The following is a 17,265-nucleotide window of genomic DNA, read 5'->3' as shown; positions in this document are numbered from 1 at the left end:
GAGGAATTAAAGAAAATTTTGGTATTATTACCTATTATTTATTGCACTCCGATCCTGTATATACAATACATCTCATCATACATGCGAATAAGTCGAATGATCAACTAAGCAATCCAATCAATCCGAGTCTGACGCTACGTCGTTCGGGTCGACTATATCATCATCATCTAGCAGCAGTATATTAAGATCAGCTTTTTCCCCTTTTCAGATTTGGCCTATACTGATTATACCGCTGGGGCAGCGGGGGTGGAAGAAGCCGAGATATAAATTGGCGTACAAGGAAACCAAATGATTGAAAGGCGCGACGGAACATAGAAGCAGCAAGCTGAAGACACAGACAGCAAGTACGAAGGGAGGCGAGGGGAGGGAGGTTTGATAAGTAAAGACAAGAGAGAAGAGGAGAATGGTTTCCCACAAACTTACCTTCCACAATATCATCTTTATCCGCAATCATCTCCTCAGCTTCTGTCCTTCTTATAGCCGCACGGATCTTCTCATCGTCTGACTCTGGATCGTTACTAGGTGGAGGAAGGAGGTCTATGGGTTTCTGGTTATATCGATTCTTGATCCTACGTTTAATCATCAAGTCATATCAGCTCACACTTGCAGGGGTGATACACAAAATTTGATCGTGTTTCGCGTATAAGTGAGATACAAATATGTACTCACTTGGTATCTGCTCCAGCTTCTAACAGATGTCCCACTAGATAGAATATCATAATCGATATCAGCAAAATATAAAATGTATCATCGTACAAATAGCTGGACCCACCTAGGAACAACCTCAACCCTTCATGATCTTCCCATCTATTCCTCACAGCGATATGTAGCGGTGTATCACCCTGTAGTCTATTTCGTATATCTACATCACAAGTCTCGTGCTCTAGTAAGGGTTCCAATATCGATGTTGATGCATGTATGATTCTGCATAGACGTCAAAAATCAATCGATATTCTATCTTCATGAAGTCGAAAGAAAGGTGCTTACGCGTAATGTAAAGCTACATGACGGGTCACAGAGGCCCGCCGTACGTTAGCAGATATCATCCTGTCATTTTTGATCTGACATATCTTACTCACCGGTATTACCTAGTCTATCAGTGTTATCTCAATCCGTCAGCTACATCCCCTCTGTCCTTTCAACAGGGTCCAGCTCACCCATCAACGTAATTCACGTCTGTCACTTCACTCAGAGCATTCGCAAACATCTCTTCGTTATCGTGTTTGGCAGCTGCCAACAGTCGTTCATCTATCTCGTAGAAATCAGTCAACTGGAGTGGTCCAAGCGTAGACGTATCTGGGATTGGACATACTAGCTGAAGCACCCTGATCTTCATCCCCGTTCGCTACTGGCGGTGGTGGAGGAGCTGCTCTTGTGGGTGCTGACATTGCATATGATATGTGTGTTACTCTATGCTATGCTATGATATGATATCGTTGATGTTGGACACGTCTTTAGCCGTCTCCTGTTGTTGCTGTGATGGCATTCATTCATTGTATTGCGGGGTAATTGGTGATGGTGACGAGTGAGATGAGTCCAAGCTCGACACATGGCTCTAGCGTGACTGACACGTGTATCCCCATCCAGCAATTGCCGCATAGGGCCCCCTGATCCCTAACAACGATCCCTTTGAGCGTCTGTGCGGTGTGAGAGTAGAGACGTCATTACCATCACCACGAGTATACTAACACCCTCGCTCGCTTACTGGTGAAAAAACAATAATCCCATCTCACATCTCACATCTCACATCTCATCTTACAATTTAATATCCACCATATATACAACAGACACATCATGTCAGGACTCAAAGCGCACTTCAACGAGAACCCAGTGACTCCTCCGGTAGAGAGGGTGGGAGATCCGATCGATCATTTCGGAGGGACATACGAACCACCCAAGGAAGAACACAATGTACCTGCTGAACCCATCCCTTTCTCAAGGTGAGCCTACACCTATTTAGCTATGTCAGTGGTTGGCTGTAAGCTTATCAGGACGCTTCTTCCGTAGACCATCCACCCCTACACCTGCTCATGTAAGCATACACTCTCTTTCGAAGTAGGCAGTAAGAACACAGTTGGCAGCGAAAACTGACAAGTGAGATGATGTCAGGACCAACTCGCTTTCGTAGGTTTAGGTGAGATGGGTAAGAGGATGGCATCCAACTTGGCCAAACATTTAGCTTCAGAGGGACAGGTGAGGTCATATCTAACTCAGTACAGGAAGTATTTGTATCGTGATCTGATTTACTGATATGATATCCCTTACAAATACCTTGCAGCCTCCATTGATGGTATACAACCGAAAAGAAGACGGTACTCAAAAATTCTTGAAATACGCTACTGAACATGAAGTACCTGAGAGCTCTTACAAGGTCGTCACGGATTTAGAGGAAATTGGCAGAACGTGTGTTACCATTTCTTTCCATCATTCATCGTCATTGTCACGATATACTGATCTATGATTTGTAATTGTGCCATATCTTCAGTGCGGATCTGGTGGTGACTTCTTTGGCAGGTGATGAAGCTGTAGAAGCTGTTTACGCCCAACTATTTCAAGGTCAAGAGGTGAGCCAAGTTTCCAATCTCCTCATTTGGAAGTTATACCTAATTGTGAGAATGCTCTTTTGCAGACTCAAAAAGGTACAGGTGATGGTATCAAACCAGGTGGTAGAGGCAGAACAACAATCTTCGTTGACACCAGTACAGTGAGTCTCGTAGATTCCGGGCCACCAATTAGATTGGGACTGGCTCCTTGCTGATTGATGATCTCTCAGATCTACCCTACCACAGCTGGTAAACTCGAAGATCTCGCTCGATCCGCCCCTCATCGAGTCTTCCTATCATGTCCCGTGTTCGGTGTACCTCGAGCAGCCGAGACTGCCGATTTGATCTTAGCCATCTCTGGAGATTATTTCGCCAAGAAGCATGCTGCTCATGCGCTGGTTCCTGCTATTGGAAGGAAAGTGATGGATTTGGGAAGTAATGTCGAGAGAGCTATGAGTTTTAAGTGAGTAATCTCAACCTCGTGAGAAAGAGAATACTGATTGTAATGATTGATTACCTTATCATTCTTGTTCTCTTAGATTGGTAGGAAACGCATTGGAATTAGGATTTATCGAACTCTTAGCAGAATGTTTCACGCTATGTGATCAATCTGGTGTAGGATCAGATAAATTAGTCGAACTGATCAAAGATCAACATAAATCACCTGCTTTGATCAGGTACGCCGATAGGATCACCAAGAATAGATTCAATAGTGAGGGTGGATTCAACTTGGGTGGTGGTATAACCGATGCCCGGTGAGTGATCCATCTCCATCTGCAGAAATGCAGAATATACGGAGATTATCAGCACAGCTGACGTACTAATACGTTGTCAGAAATATTCGACAACTTGCCGAGTCTCACAATGTACCTATGCCCACGATGGACGTAGCTCAACAACACATGTTATCTGCCCGTGCGCATGGTGGAGATACGATGGACTGGACGGCCCTGGTAGGTGGTCAGAGAATAGCGGCTGGGTTGAAACCGTTTGCTGGTAGAGTGAGTGGATCTGTCTCAATTCCCCTACACGACTTACAGGAGTGTTTTCCACTAACACCGATGATATAGGTGCGACTTGAGAAGTACGAAGAGTAGATCTGTCAGCTCGATATGAGATCAATGGATGTGACATGAATAGGATGTATCTCGTCAGCTCACCTCGATTCTTTCCAGTGTATAATGTGTATACGATATGATACAGTATCCACTAACACAGTCAGAATCCAGACATTTGGATGTTACGTCATCACCATCAACAACTACAGCCACCACTACTACTAATCAACGCACAGACCCATCATCAAACTATGACATATATATAAATAACTGTTACTCATCACTTTCCCTTTTCCTTCCTTCTTGATCTCCCTATTCATTCTCATCCCCATACAATTTCTCATTTCTTCTTCATTGTTGTTCACTATACTATAGATATATCCCACATCAATTGCTATACGCTCACTATGCCACCAAAGCTCAGCGACGACATAGTCCTCCTCATCGGTCAACAGCTACAATCACTCAACTACCATAGAACCCTATCAAACCTTTCCTTATCCTGCAAGAGCAACCATCAACTCCTCACTCCACTCGTCTATCGACATGTCATCTTGACTGATCATTCACTTCCCAAATTGTTCACTAGAATAATCGATATCCCTAACGGAGAGAAACATGCGTTCATGCAACCCATCAAGGAGGAAGACGACGAGGAAGACGGTACCCCTTCTTCTTCCTTGACTCCGACTCGAAGGTTGAGGGTTCAATTAGGAATGGTATTCAAGATGACGGTTGATACCAACGATGAACAATTCCCCTACGAGATCTTGACCACCATCGCCAAATGTCTAGTGTTCTACTTCGATGACATGCTCTTCCCTAGAACTTCAAGATTGGTATTCACCGCGAGACATGGAACAAGTGGGAGAATCGGATTATTATCAAGTGACAAAGATCCTTACCATCTCCTTCGAAACTTCTTACCTGTCGCTTGTCGACCGAAGTATATCTGTTGCTCATTCAACTCCACCACTCCAGCATGTCTGAACGATGACCTGGTTCCCTACTTTACAATCATGGATGAAGATGGCGAAGTCGTCAACATTCATCAAGCTAGAGCTCTTTGCATTCCTCCTAGGTTATTCAAAAGTAGAATCAGTTATAGCAAAGCGGAGTGTCCAAGAGGTGAAGACTGTACTCTACAAGGTCACCCCGAGGGATGTGAAAAGGCGGAAATGAGATATAGGTTGACCGAAATTCTCGTCGGTTCTGCCATACTCACTCACACTGCTAGTACCAATTCCCTTGAAGATTCTTCGACCGGTGCAGAAGACCGTCGATCGGACCAAAATGTCACTATCGTCGAGAGAACCGACCAACTCGGATTCAGATATCATCAGATGTATAAAGAGATGATCGAGGATGTCAAGAAAAGCACCAATACCAACTCACCATTTTCACCTGCCATCATGCAGTTCTTACATTCGGTAGCTGTGAATGGTGGTGTGATGACTGGGTTCGGTCCAAATGGTCCGGTAGTAACCCCTATCGGTGGATTCACGAACAATGGTGGTAATGGTAATAGTAATGTCGGTGGAAGCGTCAATAACAACAGCGGCAACAACAACAACGGTAATACGACAGCGTCCTCCACTTCGAATGGTAACACTCATGCGAACACTGCCTCCCACTCTTCTACCCCCAATGCTCTTGCTTCAACCCATCAAAATCCGTCCTTCATTCCTGGTGGCGCCGGCCTCAGTCTCGGATTGCCAAACTTCACTTCAATGTTGAACGGTAACAACAACAACGGTAACAATGCAAATACTAGCAACGATAACGGCACTTACAGCGGTGTCAACACTGCTGGCTCACAACAAAACATGGCAAACGGTAATCCTGCGATACCTGTCAATATGTCCTCGATGTTCAACGCCTTCACCTCGCTACCTAGTAACTCGTCTGGACCCGCCAATGGGACTGGCACAGCATCTAATTCGGCAGGTGGTAACACTGGTCATCGATCCCAACCGGGGGTACCTAACATCTCCTTTGCTCCTGTTCCGACCGAAATGACTCCGCAAGACTCCGCTAAGCTCCCTTCCAAGGCCAATATTCGCTTCATGGTCGGAGAAGCAGCGGAAAGACAACCGGTTTGCGAAGCTTGTGGAGGTGAGTTGTTATACGTCGTTCGCTGGATGTAACGCTGTACTGATGTCTGGTCATTCATCTGTCTTTATGACTGTATAGAGCCTATCTAAATTACAAATTACTGAAAGAGGATCGGAGGACCTCAGTTGAGCTTACGAAATCATCACATATACGAAATTTCTACAAAATAAATAAATATGGATTGAATTGTGTACACATATATCATTTCAAGGAAAATAATATGGTCTAATGCCTGGCATGAAATTAATATGTATATACAGACTGGAACTTGCATCAACGCATGGCGATATCTGATTTGATATGCTTATCAGGTGACAAGGTTAACGGACAGCTGAGCTGGCAGAACGGGGCCGGACTTTGAAATACAATTGTCGATGTCCGACGTTAAAGTTGTCGTAGGACTGAAGGGGGGAGATAAAAGCGCCTTCACAAAACTTAAGATATGGATGAGAAGGCGAGTGGAGCTCGAGAAGGGAGGATTAATCTCGTCTTCTGAATTCGAAGATCCTTCTGGCCGGAACACAGCTTAGAAGATAGCTGACGGAATCATCTCTTGATAGTCTTCGGAGATAACAAAGGACTTTGATAAGATGATTTGCTGCGATAGATTGGGCTTCGTCATCCTTTATAGGTAGGTCTGAGCTTTCAAGTCTCCTATACGTATTGCCTCAAATCACACATTTTGATAAAGCGACATGCCCTTAAGTGCTTGTCTATAGGAGTATTTAACATCCTTGTATCGAATGAAATTCCTGAAGTTTTCCAGCTATTGATTGAGAGATGGATAGTCGGACTTGATACTGTATATTTCATCGATTCGGTATACAGTATGACAGACCAACTCATGTCGAAAGAGGATCTATCAGCCTGGCGATCAAAGTTAATCGATAAGAGAACTACTCTTGGTAGGTCGAATTACTCACTGAAGACAAAATTCAAACGTACGGTAATGTGATCTCGCTAAATCGTATTACATTGTACCACTGTACACGATAGGCCGTCAATTATCAACTCGCCTCGATCGTATAGAACGTCAAATCGTGATCCAACCCAGAGCCGAACAATTTTCTTCAGCTGGGAATATCAGTGACTATCTGAGGAAGCAAAACGGAACGGATCCAGTACCAATCGCCAAATGGTGGAGAGACAATTACGAGAATGATGATGAGAGAAGTAGAGATGTGATTCAAGGGAGTTTCGACTATTTGAGTAAATATGCGGAATATTGTAGATCGAATGATCAAGTCTCGAGTGAGTATTCAGTGTTCCAAATGCTCTAACACAAGAACCAAGTGCTAAAATACAGTACTCTGATCACATTGATGATGTTAATGCTATTGTAGAAGAGCTCAACTCGCATATATGGCACAGTGAGACCATGCGATTACTAGGATCAAGAGAGAAATTCGTAGCTTCCTTTGGTAAGTCGCCCGCTCAAAGCGTATTGACATGAATCGGTCTTGAGGAACTCTCGCTGACAATACATTTGGAATTACAATTTCTGCAGGAGCAGCAGGTCATAGATTCATGAATCAAGTGGAAAGTGCCATCGTACTAAAACCGAATGATCGATCATTCAGAAAAGTGGATCATCTAACACAAAATCCGAGCTACTCAGAAATGTATGAATCATTCAGGTCGAGAAATCCAGAACTAGCTTTGGAAGGAGCCAAATATCTTATCGATTTTGCAGATAGAGAAAGAAGGTCAAGAGATTCTGCTAGATTGTGGGCAAAGTTATCGAAATGGAAGAAACCTAGAATGGACGATAAGCCGGCTGTTGATCGAGACTCGAATGCGAATGAAGTTGATTTTGGAATTAATTCAATACCTGAAAATTTAGGTGAGTACTCATCTTTTTCTTCATCTCCTTCTTCGCTCCCCAGCACTTGTCGGAATGGCCGGATACCGCGTTGATCCACTGATTGGAACAAATTGTAGGCCACGCCGGAGAAGAGCTCTTTCAACAACTAACAGCAGATGTAAGTATCAATCCTTTCAGTGATCAATTCAGGGATCAAGATACCTTGAGGGGATTTCTGAGTAGACCAGTACCTGAAGAGATGAGCTATGTGCAAGAAGTGGATCCAAATGTCACTGCTCAGATCCAAGGGTATATTTCTGCTCTTGCTAGAGGTCAAAGGGATATACAAGGTCAGATGATCAGAGGTTTGTCAATGATGTCTGAGCAGGGAACCGGACAGCACCCCACGGATAGTCTGGGTCTGACAAGTCCCCAGATTGCCTTTGGGCAAGGAATCGCCGGACTAAGATCCGGTGAAATGTCATCAAAGAGTCGCGGTACCGAGCCTGTACCCGAGATAATCCCAGAACTAGAACGAGAACCACCCGTTCACGACCAAGAAGAGCATGTGAAATCTTTCGAAGAGGAATTCGGTTCAAACCACACAGGCATGGGTGAGTGATTTGATTAGCGACACTGACACATATCAACCACTTACTGTTCTGCCTACTATTTATCGTTTTTGTGTGTCGTCATCAGGTCGATATGGTCGAGAATACCTTGAAAGACTCCAAAAATATATGGAAAGTGATAAATTCCAAGCCAATAAGTTCACAGATAAAGACACAGTCATCGGAAATTTTTTCTCATTGGCGAAATGGTCAAATTACTACAAGGTCGTTAAGGACAAGAAACCTGAATTCACTGGACAATTAGTGGATTACACTTTCGAGCTCGCTCAGAAGAGGATACAACGTGATCAAGCGCGGAACGATACTCTTTTAGCAGATTTGCAAAGTTCTTCAAAAGAACAGGATGAAGATAACTTTTCAGCTGATTTGTTGAAATGGAGTAAATTCCAAGCTGATTATAGGGATACGAAGACAGGGTTAGGTGAGTGCGCGAAAAGATCCCAGGATTCTCTCTTCTTTTTCGTTTGCATTTTGACCTACAAGGACAATCGATGTGGGTGACGAAACTCTTTCTGAACCTTTGTTGATTTTATAGGTGACAAGGGAGCAGAGCAATTACGTGTGTTGAGAAATTATATCATCAAATCTGGATCTGATCGGGTCAAGTATACCACTGAAGAAGGTGTGAGGTCTATACTTACGCAACCGAGATGGCACGCATATCCCAAGTTGGAAAAGACCGATCCTGAACGAGCGAAGCAACTCTTGAAATTTGGATCATGGTTCAGCCGTCAATTGATCTCGGGTAGAGAAGCGAAGAGCCTCACGTTGAGTGTGAAAGATATCGAAATGATGGAAGCTCGGTTGGCCAACCAACCTGATTCTCGAGGAGGTACATCAAGTGATCGAAAGCGTCAAAGAGAAACTACGCCTTCAAGCGAAAGTGCGAGTTCGCCAGGACACCGAGTGACGGAAAGGAAAACCCCTGATCGTGACTCCCAGAGTGGCTTTTCTGAATCGCAAAGTGTGGCTGATGGGCTGCACAGATTCGATGAAGAACAAATGAGAATACATCGTTTGACACTTTTCGGGCTGCACCCCTCGCTGGAGAGTGAAGATGACCCGGCAGTTGAAGGATCCTCAGCCAAAGAGCAAGAGACGGCCAGCGAAGAAGATCCTGACCCGGATGACTATCATCCCTTGGATCGACAAAGGGAAAGAATCGCTAGAAACATGCTATTCAGTGATGTCCCTCAGACTCCCTTCTTCGATGATTAGTCTTTTCAAGAGGGTCACATCGGCTGTTTAGAATACATCGATCGTCAGTATCAGCAGTAAGAGACCATGTCAGACAGAAATATGAAGCGCTTAGGGAAAGTTGATCAGCAGTATACGTAAAACATACATGCATGCATGCAAGCATGATACATGGTTCTCACCTTCACATTCGCTTTGCTCCCATATTGCGAGACTGCATGAGTAGTCTGTCCAGATCGTTCTTCATTTCCGGTAAGTCCAGATCTGCGCAATGTGAGATTGATCGTTCGCCCAGCTGTCCATGTAATTCACCTCTGGTTGCCAACCGCTGGAAGATACTATACGGCATATATCTTGTCAAGCCCATTCTTTCATGCAAGACAATCGACTCACCTATGGCAAAGATCTAATTGGAAAGTCATCCATGAGACAGTCATCCCACTGGAATCCCGAGTCATACTCTCGGTGTATGATGGATGTTCCTCGTGTACGGCGTACTGACCAGGTAAGACGTATAGATCCATTCCGGACAGATACATCTGAGCTGTAAATGCCCCTCTATCGAATCCATATCCCTAAACAACACCGTTCTTCTCAGTATACAACCAAATCACTTCGCATTCACAGAGGGCGGAATTAGGACTCACCACCAAACGCTGGTCGTACCAGACATTCGCGTCTTTCCTGAATATCGCATACACCTCATATCCAAATTCAAATTCTGTCACCTCATAGTAATCTGTAAATCCAGCATCTACCGCTCGGTTATATTCTGTAGCATGGGATAGTATGGGGTTATGAGTTTCGAATGCGTCAAGGGTCAGATCATGATATAGAGTGGATAGTTCCTGTAGTAGACCGTCTCATCAGAATCCAATGATATTAAGTCGGCAAGGTTGTTTGACTTACTCTTTTATCTTTCGGACATAGATCCCTCCCACGAGCATAAGATGGATCCGTCCATTCGTAGGACGGTATGATCAAAGCTGCCATTCCATGATCTAACCTTCCTAACCATCTCTTATCTTTCACATTCCTCCTAAATTCCTCTAAACCATCCTGATAATCCGTACAAGCCTCAAAATCCGCATCCCATAACATCACCCAGTCGGTCTGTGAGAATGTATGGGCAACTGTCCTCCACGTGTTCGGTTGTAGTATCTCTGAAGAGGTGACTAGGTGGACATCGACATTTTGGGATAGGGCAGGATGGGTTTTGAATAGTTTATCAAGTAAAGCTAAATCACGCGTAGCTAGTTTATCTCGGAGAGGAATGTAATACGATACGGATATCGGAGCTATGCTCAAGTATGAGTGGGCTATATCAAGCACAGTGATGTTGGGAGCAAGTAGCTCACCCTTTCTTTTCTCCGCTAATCTGACCAGTCGTCCCAAACGATCTGAAGTTATCCAAGTGATCAAGGTTACATCTTCAGACTTGAACGAGCCTGTCTTTTTTCTATAGAACGGTATTACTTTGGATTCATAGCTATTATGTGCAAATGATGTTCTCAGTAGTGATTTGATGATAGGGTCAAGAGTCTGTCGATCGAAGAGAGCGGTGGTGTTAACTAGATTGTTGCCTTGATACGAATACGTGTGTTTGAACGGATCGATCTGGGTCGACTTCGACCAAACTATGGTCGTTGTGTCTTTTGAAGACTTCCGACGCGCTGCGGACCAAAGGATGATATTGAGTATCACCAAGACCCATAGCCACTTTGGGACCGGCCCCATCCTTTGATCGATAGAAGAAGTCAGGCGGGGAAAGTATTTATACGGTGATGGGATGAGCGGAATTTGCGTAATGTTGATGACTTCGCGATGACAGTTCAGAAATAAACCAAACGCGTCGATGGACTCGTGTTAAGGTTACGAGTACATTACGTTAGTGCTGCTCATTCAGGCATGTACATACGATACAGCTCTTTTACAAGGAAGACGTTCTTCAGGATTATCCTTTTGATATCACGACCAAGCAAGCTACCGAATCACTAAAATCATCTATAGTTCTATAGTACAAATGCAGGATTTCGTGGGCAAGCCGAGATAGCATTCCAAGATAAGAGCCAAGGAGTGTTGGAGGAAAGCGGCGACTGAAGTCTCTCGTGAAAAGCATGCGAAGACTCCGTGGGTCAGAGAAACAAGACTTGGTATTGCTGCAGAGATTCCATACCAAGAGGGCTAATCACACTGGCTGAGCAGACCTTCAAAGGTGACGCTACAGTAGATTTGACATCCACTCGATCAGGTTGGCGCAGCAGCAAATGGGGGATTCAGATTGTTCAAGCAGGCAAAGCGGTCTGTTCCCTTCAATACTGACAGGTTGAATAAGAGAAGCAGCCATACCGATGAGAGATTAAGTAAGACCCAGAGGGGAGCGGGAGGAGCTGACTGTTACACAACATGACGATCTTCTGATAAAGCAATATGTTAATTTGACGGTTCAAGGATATGCTAAATCTGACCACTGCATAAACCTGCTTCCTTGCTGAATGGACCTAAATTTCGATAGCCACTAGCAGGCTCAGCGCTTTGGTACAGGAGGAAGCCTGTTCCACCGTTCAACGCAATCGACAAAACTTCTAACTGATCAGATATCAGGGGATACGAATGCTCCTGATAGCTGTCTATTTCTGGTTGTGATTATTCGTCCAGATGAGCTTCTGGACCCATTGACTCGTCATCAGCCTTGTGTTCATGATGGAAATCGCTCAAGACCTCACGAGGTCAACATCGAAGTGCTCCTGGCTATAGATAGATAGATGGCAGATCCAATCAGACTTGACGAAACCGTCAGCTTATCGTACTGCATCATGCGGTGTGGAGTCTTTTTCTGTCTCAGACTTCGCCGTTATCTTCGTCGGAGTATCAAAATGAGGTCACTCGTTTCCCCATCATTGAGATCATGGGAAGCCAGCTATTTGAGCAACAGGCTCATGTCTTTGCTGACAAGATAACAACATCATTTTTATATTGTTGGAGCTGTACCTCGTGCTATTTACTGTCTTATCATTCTATTTATGGGTTTGCCAGAAGAGACACCATGAGTGTCTCCTGCTTATCTCCTACCGAGTCTGAAAACACTGACGTATCGGACATGCGTTATGCCAAATTAGCGTTTCAGAGCGCGGAGCTACTCAAAGACACCACATGTATCGTGCTGATCGAATGAGCCCGTCATTAGGGAGGCTGCTATCAGTCAAAGGTGTAATGGAGCATGCTAAAGACGGAAGGCTTTCAGGATAGTGAACGACTTGACGGGCTTTGAAATCGCTGGATTCGTTGAACCACATGATGCTAGCGTCTTTTTCCGGAAAATCCGTATCTTTTTGCTGCGTTTTCGAATGTTCTTTACCCTTTGCTAAAATTGGATCGACAGAACATCACACGATTCTCACTCCGCGACTTCAGGGTACGCTCCACATACCCACTCAATCAGCTGAGGAGGGGCAGGATATAAGGGAGCAACGGAGCGTTGGCCTCTATAGCATCGTATAGGATAATCAAGGATGTACAATCACGCCGAGAATATTGCTATCACGTGATCTGGTACGCACTCTATCTATAACCGAGGTTTTGCACCATGCGGTTCGAGCTCTTGGCAGGTAGACTCCAACAATGATCATGATGAGTTATTTTCGTCTCTAGTGTTTACGAGCCATTCGGCTCGCTTGCTTATCACCAGTCCGTCGAGTGGCATGTGGAGCATTCGCATCAACTGCGTAACTAGGAACTTCCTTGCGTTCATAAGAGCTTTTAGGGTTTCTTTTCAAGAATGCGACAGCGTGGTGCTTTCATGAACTACGAAATGGAGCTAGATGATAAGCATAACGATTGCATGCCAGCTTTCAGTCGCCTTACGAACCCCGTATATATATATATATATATATATATATATATATAAAACCTAATGAGGTGACATCGTGTGACCCCACTTTGATCCTCTAGCTGAACGCTTAATTCGTTTGACGAGTGCCGGGCCTTCAGACTTCTTAATATGAGTGAGTGGGCAAGACTAATGACTTCTCGTATTGATAACGGATCGCTGACAACGTTTCGTGTTTCAGGCAATCAAGCAGAAGCTATACAAGACCTCCAAGCGGCACCTGTGCCCATTGTAGGCATGCCTGCGACCAACCTTTCCGAGAAAGAAAAGCACAATCCAGATGCCACCGCCCTAACAACAGTCGGACCTGCAGATGAAGGATTGTTCGGAGCAGATCATCCTACAGAAGAGGAGTTGAGTACGCTTCGAAAAGTACCTGCCACTATGCCGTGAGTCTCCGAGTACACTGTTCACCATATAGCTGTCTCGTTGCTGTGCTACTGGTCTATCGCTTCTGCCACTTCCTTGTTCCTATTGAGAGTCCATCATATACCAGTGAGCTGACTTGGGTATTGTAGATGGGTTGGTATCGCAATGTGTTTAATTGAGTTCGCAGAACGTGCCTCCTACTATGGGTCGAAAGGTACGTTGCCACAGCCAATCATATCTTTGCCCGATCCCGTCCATCGATCTGTAAGGACCTTCCTCCTTATACCGAAGCTGACCGTGTATCTCTGCTAGGTCCTTTCAACAACTTTATCAATAACCCACTACCGGATGGTGGCAACGGTGCGGGGGCTGTCGCAAAGGGCGCGGCAGGGCTCAATCAGTCTGCCGGTGCTCTCGGTCTTGGTTCCAAAACCACTTCCGCCCTTACCAACCTGTTCACGTTCTTGGCTTATGTTATCCCAATCTGGGGTGGTATCGTAGCCGATACCAAGTGGGGTCGATTCAAAGCCATCTGCGTCGGTACCGCCGTCGGAGCGATCGCTCATATCATCTTGGTCGTTCCCGCTATTCCTTCGGTTATTACGCACCCAAATGGCGCTTTAGGCTCTTTCATCGTTTCCATCATAATCTTAGCATTTGCTGCAGGATTCATCAAGCCTTCCCTTGGTCCCTTGCTATGTGATCAGATCCCTAACCGACACCCAGTGATCAAAACACTCAAGTCAGGTGAACGTGTCATCATCGATCCTGGTGTCACTGTCGAACGATGGCTATTGATCTTCTACGCTTGTATCAATATTGGAGGATTCTTCGCTGTCGCTACTTCCTATGCCGAGCGACTGGTCGGATTCTGGCTAGCCTATCTTCTACCGGGAATAGTCTATATGCTCATGCCAATTGTGCTTGTCCTCGCCGGAAGAAAATTGTACAAGGCCCCACCTCAAGGCTCAGTCGTTGTTGAAGCTTGGAGAGTGGTCAAACTCATGATGTCAAGTGGTGGATGGAAAAAGATGTTCAGCGGTAAGGATGAATTTTGGAATCGAGCCAAACCATCCCACATTGCTCAAAGCGAGGGCAAGGTCGGCTCCAAGGTCACATGGGACGATAGATTCGTAGATGAGGTCAGACAGTCCTTGAATGCCTGTGCCGTGTTCCTGATTATTCCGATCTACGTTCTGGCCGACGGAGGATTAGGAAATCAAATGAACGACATGTCCGTCGCGATGACTCTGAATGGTGTACCAAACGATCTCATCTCCAACTGGAACCCTCTCGCCATCATTGTCTTCTCTCCTATCCTCACATTCCTCATCTACCCTTGGCTCGCTAGGATAGGTTTCCCCCTCAAACCTATGACCAGAATGTTCATTGGATTCATGTTGGGTGCGCTCACTTGTGTGCTTTCCGCCATCATCCAGTGGAGGATCTACAAGACTTCCCCCTGTGGATACTATGCCACCACTTGTGATGAAGTTTCTCCAGTCTCTTTGTGGTGGCAAGTGCCCCTCTATACCTTCCCAGCCATCGGAGAACTTTTCGTGTTCGTTACTTCATATGAAATCGCATACACTCGATCTCCAGCCAGGATGAAGGGTTTGGTCTACTCCATCTCGCTATTCAACCAGGCTATTGCATCAGCCTTATCACTCGCATTGTCGGATGTCATCGTAGAGTAAGTCATCTAACACCCATATAGTGATAATGCACTCCTCGCTGATCCATACTACCTGCTTTAGCCCCAACCTCATTTGGCCCTGGGTAGCTCTTGCCATCGCCTGTTTCCTCTCTGCCTTCCTCTTCCCAACATACTTCAAGCACCTCGACGATCCAGTTGACGATTTCGCCGATGCCGATAGACAAGCTGGAATAGTCCACCAACCAGTTCTTCTGTCTCGGGAATCTGCTCAACAGAGAACAGAGAACGAAAAAGACATCATTGCTTAATTCTGCTCCCAGCATCTCGGACCCCTCTATCCCGATTTGACCACTCTCATATCTACAATCTCTTATGCACATAGAAGATGAACTATCCATCTATGGAACCGTTGCTATATACTTCCCAATGATGCATCACTTCGTCAGGCCATCGACCTCAGGCTGTGAGACGATTTCCATTCACGTCTCACCGATACCTGTCATCCTCACCATTTTTAACTTTTCGTTGCCACCTACCTTATGTTTTGCGTTGATAAGCTTATATGCATTCTATCTGTTTGATCCGACAAAGAAGTCAAGCCTCTCTCTATTAACATCCAAGTCGCCTACTCTGGTGATAAGATGAAACCTTTCTCTGTTAAGCTCACAAGTCAGAAGAAGAGCATGTGAAGACCAGACATATGTACTGCCACAGCTGTTGTAACGCATGCTGATCAGGATACAGTTTGTTACAAATTGTATTATAAATTCCGATACTCACTCGCGACGGGAAAAGTTGTCTGAACTGTGCTAGCTTCAACTAGCTTCAACCGTCTCTGAGGCCATGGGTTCCGTCTGCTCATCAAGTCGTAACATGCGTATGTGCTCATGAATATACAGACAAACCTACATGAGCAGTGAAAGCCATTCATAACTACAAGCTAGTATACTCAAACGAAGTATGGTATCCATCTGCCTTTACAAACTCAAGTACTCGCTTCTCCTGTCATGTGGAGTCTCTCCACGACCACCGATGTCGTTCATATCGCTCAATCGATCGCACAACTGTTGGCACTGGAAGAAAGATAGTAGACCATAGGTGGGAATAGGGTTTTGGGTTCATGTTCCGGATGACGCCTCTCTCATCCCTAGCACCCAACGTCCGGTCGTGATATATCGTGGACGTCCACAAACCCTGAACAGCACCTTTCCTACTTGCACAAAACATGGAGGGGGTCTGACCCGACCCATCCTGCTACTTGAGCACCCATCCTTCTGGGTTTGATGAAGTCTGAGGGGTGATAGGAGTCATCCCTGGGAGCACTGAGGCATGTTGTCTAAGTGGATTCTCCCTCAGATTATCGGTAAGCTTTCCAAATCTAGCACACCAAGCCTCTTCAGCCGAATCCAGTTAGGTGTAAGTCTTACTCAAGTGATCTCATAGCCTCCCAATTCACAGAAGCCAGCTCACGGACACACGTTGCAGATCGAAGATTCTTGAATGTTGAACCCGCCGTTTACCCGCCCATCCAAGGGCGCCCGGTGGGTTTCGTTTTAAGAGGTTTCCAAGACGATGCGCTGCCAATCTCTTCTTCGATTGTTGTATGAAGTTCAAGGCTGTGGAGACGCCTCTCCGCATTGGATCTCGATACTGCGTATGCAACGTATAGTAACAGTCCGACCCGCTTGGTAGTCGCAGTAGTGTAAAGGTGAGCATCTTATCTTATGCATAGATAATTGATGTTAGCACAGCCCAAGCTTCATTTCCACATCCGAAAACAGAAGGATTCCCCAATTTAAGGTTTTCGATCGAGTTGCTCCCTTCCTTCCGCAGCAGTGGGCCAGGGATATTTCGGCGCCCGAGACTTCGGTGCCCGAAACCAAATCAACAAGTCAGATCAAACCACGGATCTTCGTATCAGTGCTAAAATATTTAATGTCCATCATTGCTATCTTTCATCTTGATATCCCCCACACTCGTCGCCCATATATCTAGAAGGCT

The 17,265-nt window shown here is 45.3% G+C and overlaps 7 protein-coding genes across 7 annotated transcripts; 4 read left to right on the top strand and 3 right to left on the bottom strand.

Moving 5' to 3' along the window:
* Positions 1-117: 117 nt before the first annotated feature.
* On the bottom strand, positions 118-1,388 carry L199_001079 (uncharacterized protein; the record flags this gene model as incomplete). The annotated part of the gene is made up of 8 exons (XM_064886836.1): positions 118-167; positions 424-569; positions 670-703; positions 773-924; positions 988-1,000; positions 1,080-1,093; positions 1,158-1,248; positions 1,313-1,388. 8 exons carry the CDS (start codon positions 1,386-1,388, stop codon positions 118-120), a joined length of 576 nt encoding a protein of 191 aa, XP_064742908.1.
* A 406-nt stretch (positions 1,389-1,794) lies between these two features.
* On the top strand, positions 1,795-3,640 carry L199_001078 (uncharacterized protein; the record flags this gene model as incomplete). The annotated part of the gene is made up of 10 exons (XM_064886835.1): positions 1,795-1,940; positions 2,008-2,032; positions 2,110-2,193; positions 2,279-2,403; positions 2,486-2,564; positions 2,630-2,704; positions 2,774-3,006; positions 3,083-3,298; positions 3,379-3,544; positions 3,614-3,640. 10 exons carry the CDS (start codon positions 1,795-1,797, stop codon positions 3,638-3,640), a joined length of 1,176 nt encoding a protein of 391 aa, XP_064742907.1.
* Positions 3,641-4,008: 368 nt separating this feature from the next.
* On the top strand, positions 4,009-5,748 carry L199_001077 (uncharacterized protein; the record flags this gene model as incomplete). The annotated part of the gene is made up of 1 exon (XM_064886834.1): positions 4,009-5,748. One exon carries the CDS (start codon positions 4,009-4,011, stop codon positions 5,746-5,748), a length of 1,740 nt encoding a protein of 579 aa, XP_064742906.1.
* A 797-nt stretch (positions 5,749-6,545) lies between these two features.
* Positions 6,546-9,370, top strand: L199_001076 (uncharacterized protein; the record flags this gene model as incomplete). The annotated part of the gene is made up of 7 exons (XM_064886833.1): positions 6,546-6,621; positions 6,713-6,967; positions 7,060-7,137; positions 7,224-7,559; positions 7,658-8,134; positions 8,220-8,573; positions 8,688-9,370. The coding sequence occupies 7 exons, from the start codon at positions 6,546-6,548 to the stop codon at positions 9,368-9,370; spliced, it is 2,259 nt and encodes a 752-aa protein (XP_064742905.1).
* Positions 9,371-9,533: 163 nt separating this feature from the next.
* On the bottom strand, positions 9,534-11,086 carry L199_001075 (uncharacterized protein; the record flags this gene model as incomplete). The annotated part of the gene is made up of 5 exons (XM_064886832.1): positions 9,534-9,687; positions 9,743-9,924; positions 9,997-10,197; positions 10,259-10,647; positions 10,708-11,086. The coding sequence occupies 5 exons, from the start codon at positions 11,084-11,086 to the stop codon at positions 9,534-9,536; spliced, it is 1,305 nt and encodes a 434-aa protein (XP_064742904.1).
* Positions 11,087-13,349: 2,263 nt separating this feature from the next.
* Positions 13,350-15,572, top strand: L199_001074 (uncharacterized protein; the record flags this gene model as incomplete). Its single annotated transcript, XM_064886831.1, has 5 exons — positions 13,350-13,353; positions 13,420-13,627; positions 13,757-13,821; positions 13,920-15,300; positions 15,365-15,572. The coding sequence occupies 5 exons, from the start codon at positions 13,350-13,352 to the stop codon at positions 15,570-15,572; spliced, it is 1,866 nt and encodes a 621-aa protein (XP_064742903.1).
* Positions 15,573-16,518: 946 nt separating this feature from the next.
* On the bottom strand, positions 16,519-16,902 carry L199_001073 (uncharacterized protein; the record flags this gene model as incomplete). The annotated part of the gene is made up of 2 exons (XM_064886830.1): positions 16,519-16,658; positions 16,743-16,902. 2 exons carry the CDS (start codon positions 16,900-16,902, stop codon positions 16,519-16,521), a joined length of 300 nt encoding a protein of 99 aa, XP_064742902.1.
* Between the last annotated feature and the right edge of the window lie 363 nt (positions 16,903-17,265).

Source organism: Kwoniella botswanensis, chromosome 1, assembly GCF_036426115.1.
Source record: "Kwoniella botswanensis chromosome 1, complete sequence".
In the NCBI taxonomy this organism is placed as follows: Eukaryota; Fungi; Basidiomycota; class Tremellomycetes; order Tremellales; family Cryptococcaceae; genus Kwoniella; species Kwoniella botswanensis.
This window is presented reverse-complemented; position numbering and strand designations above follow the sequence as displayed.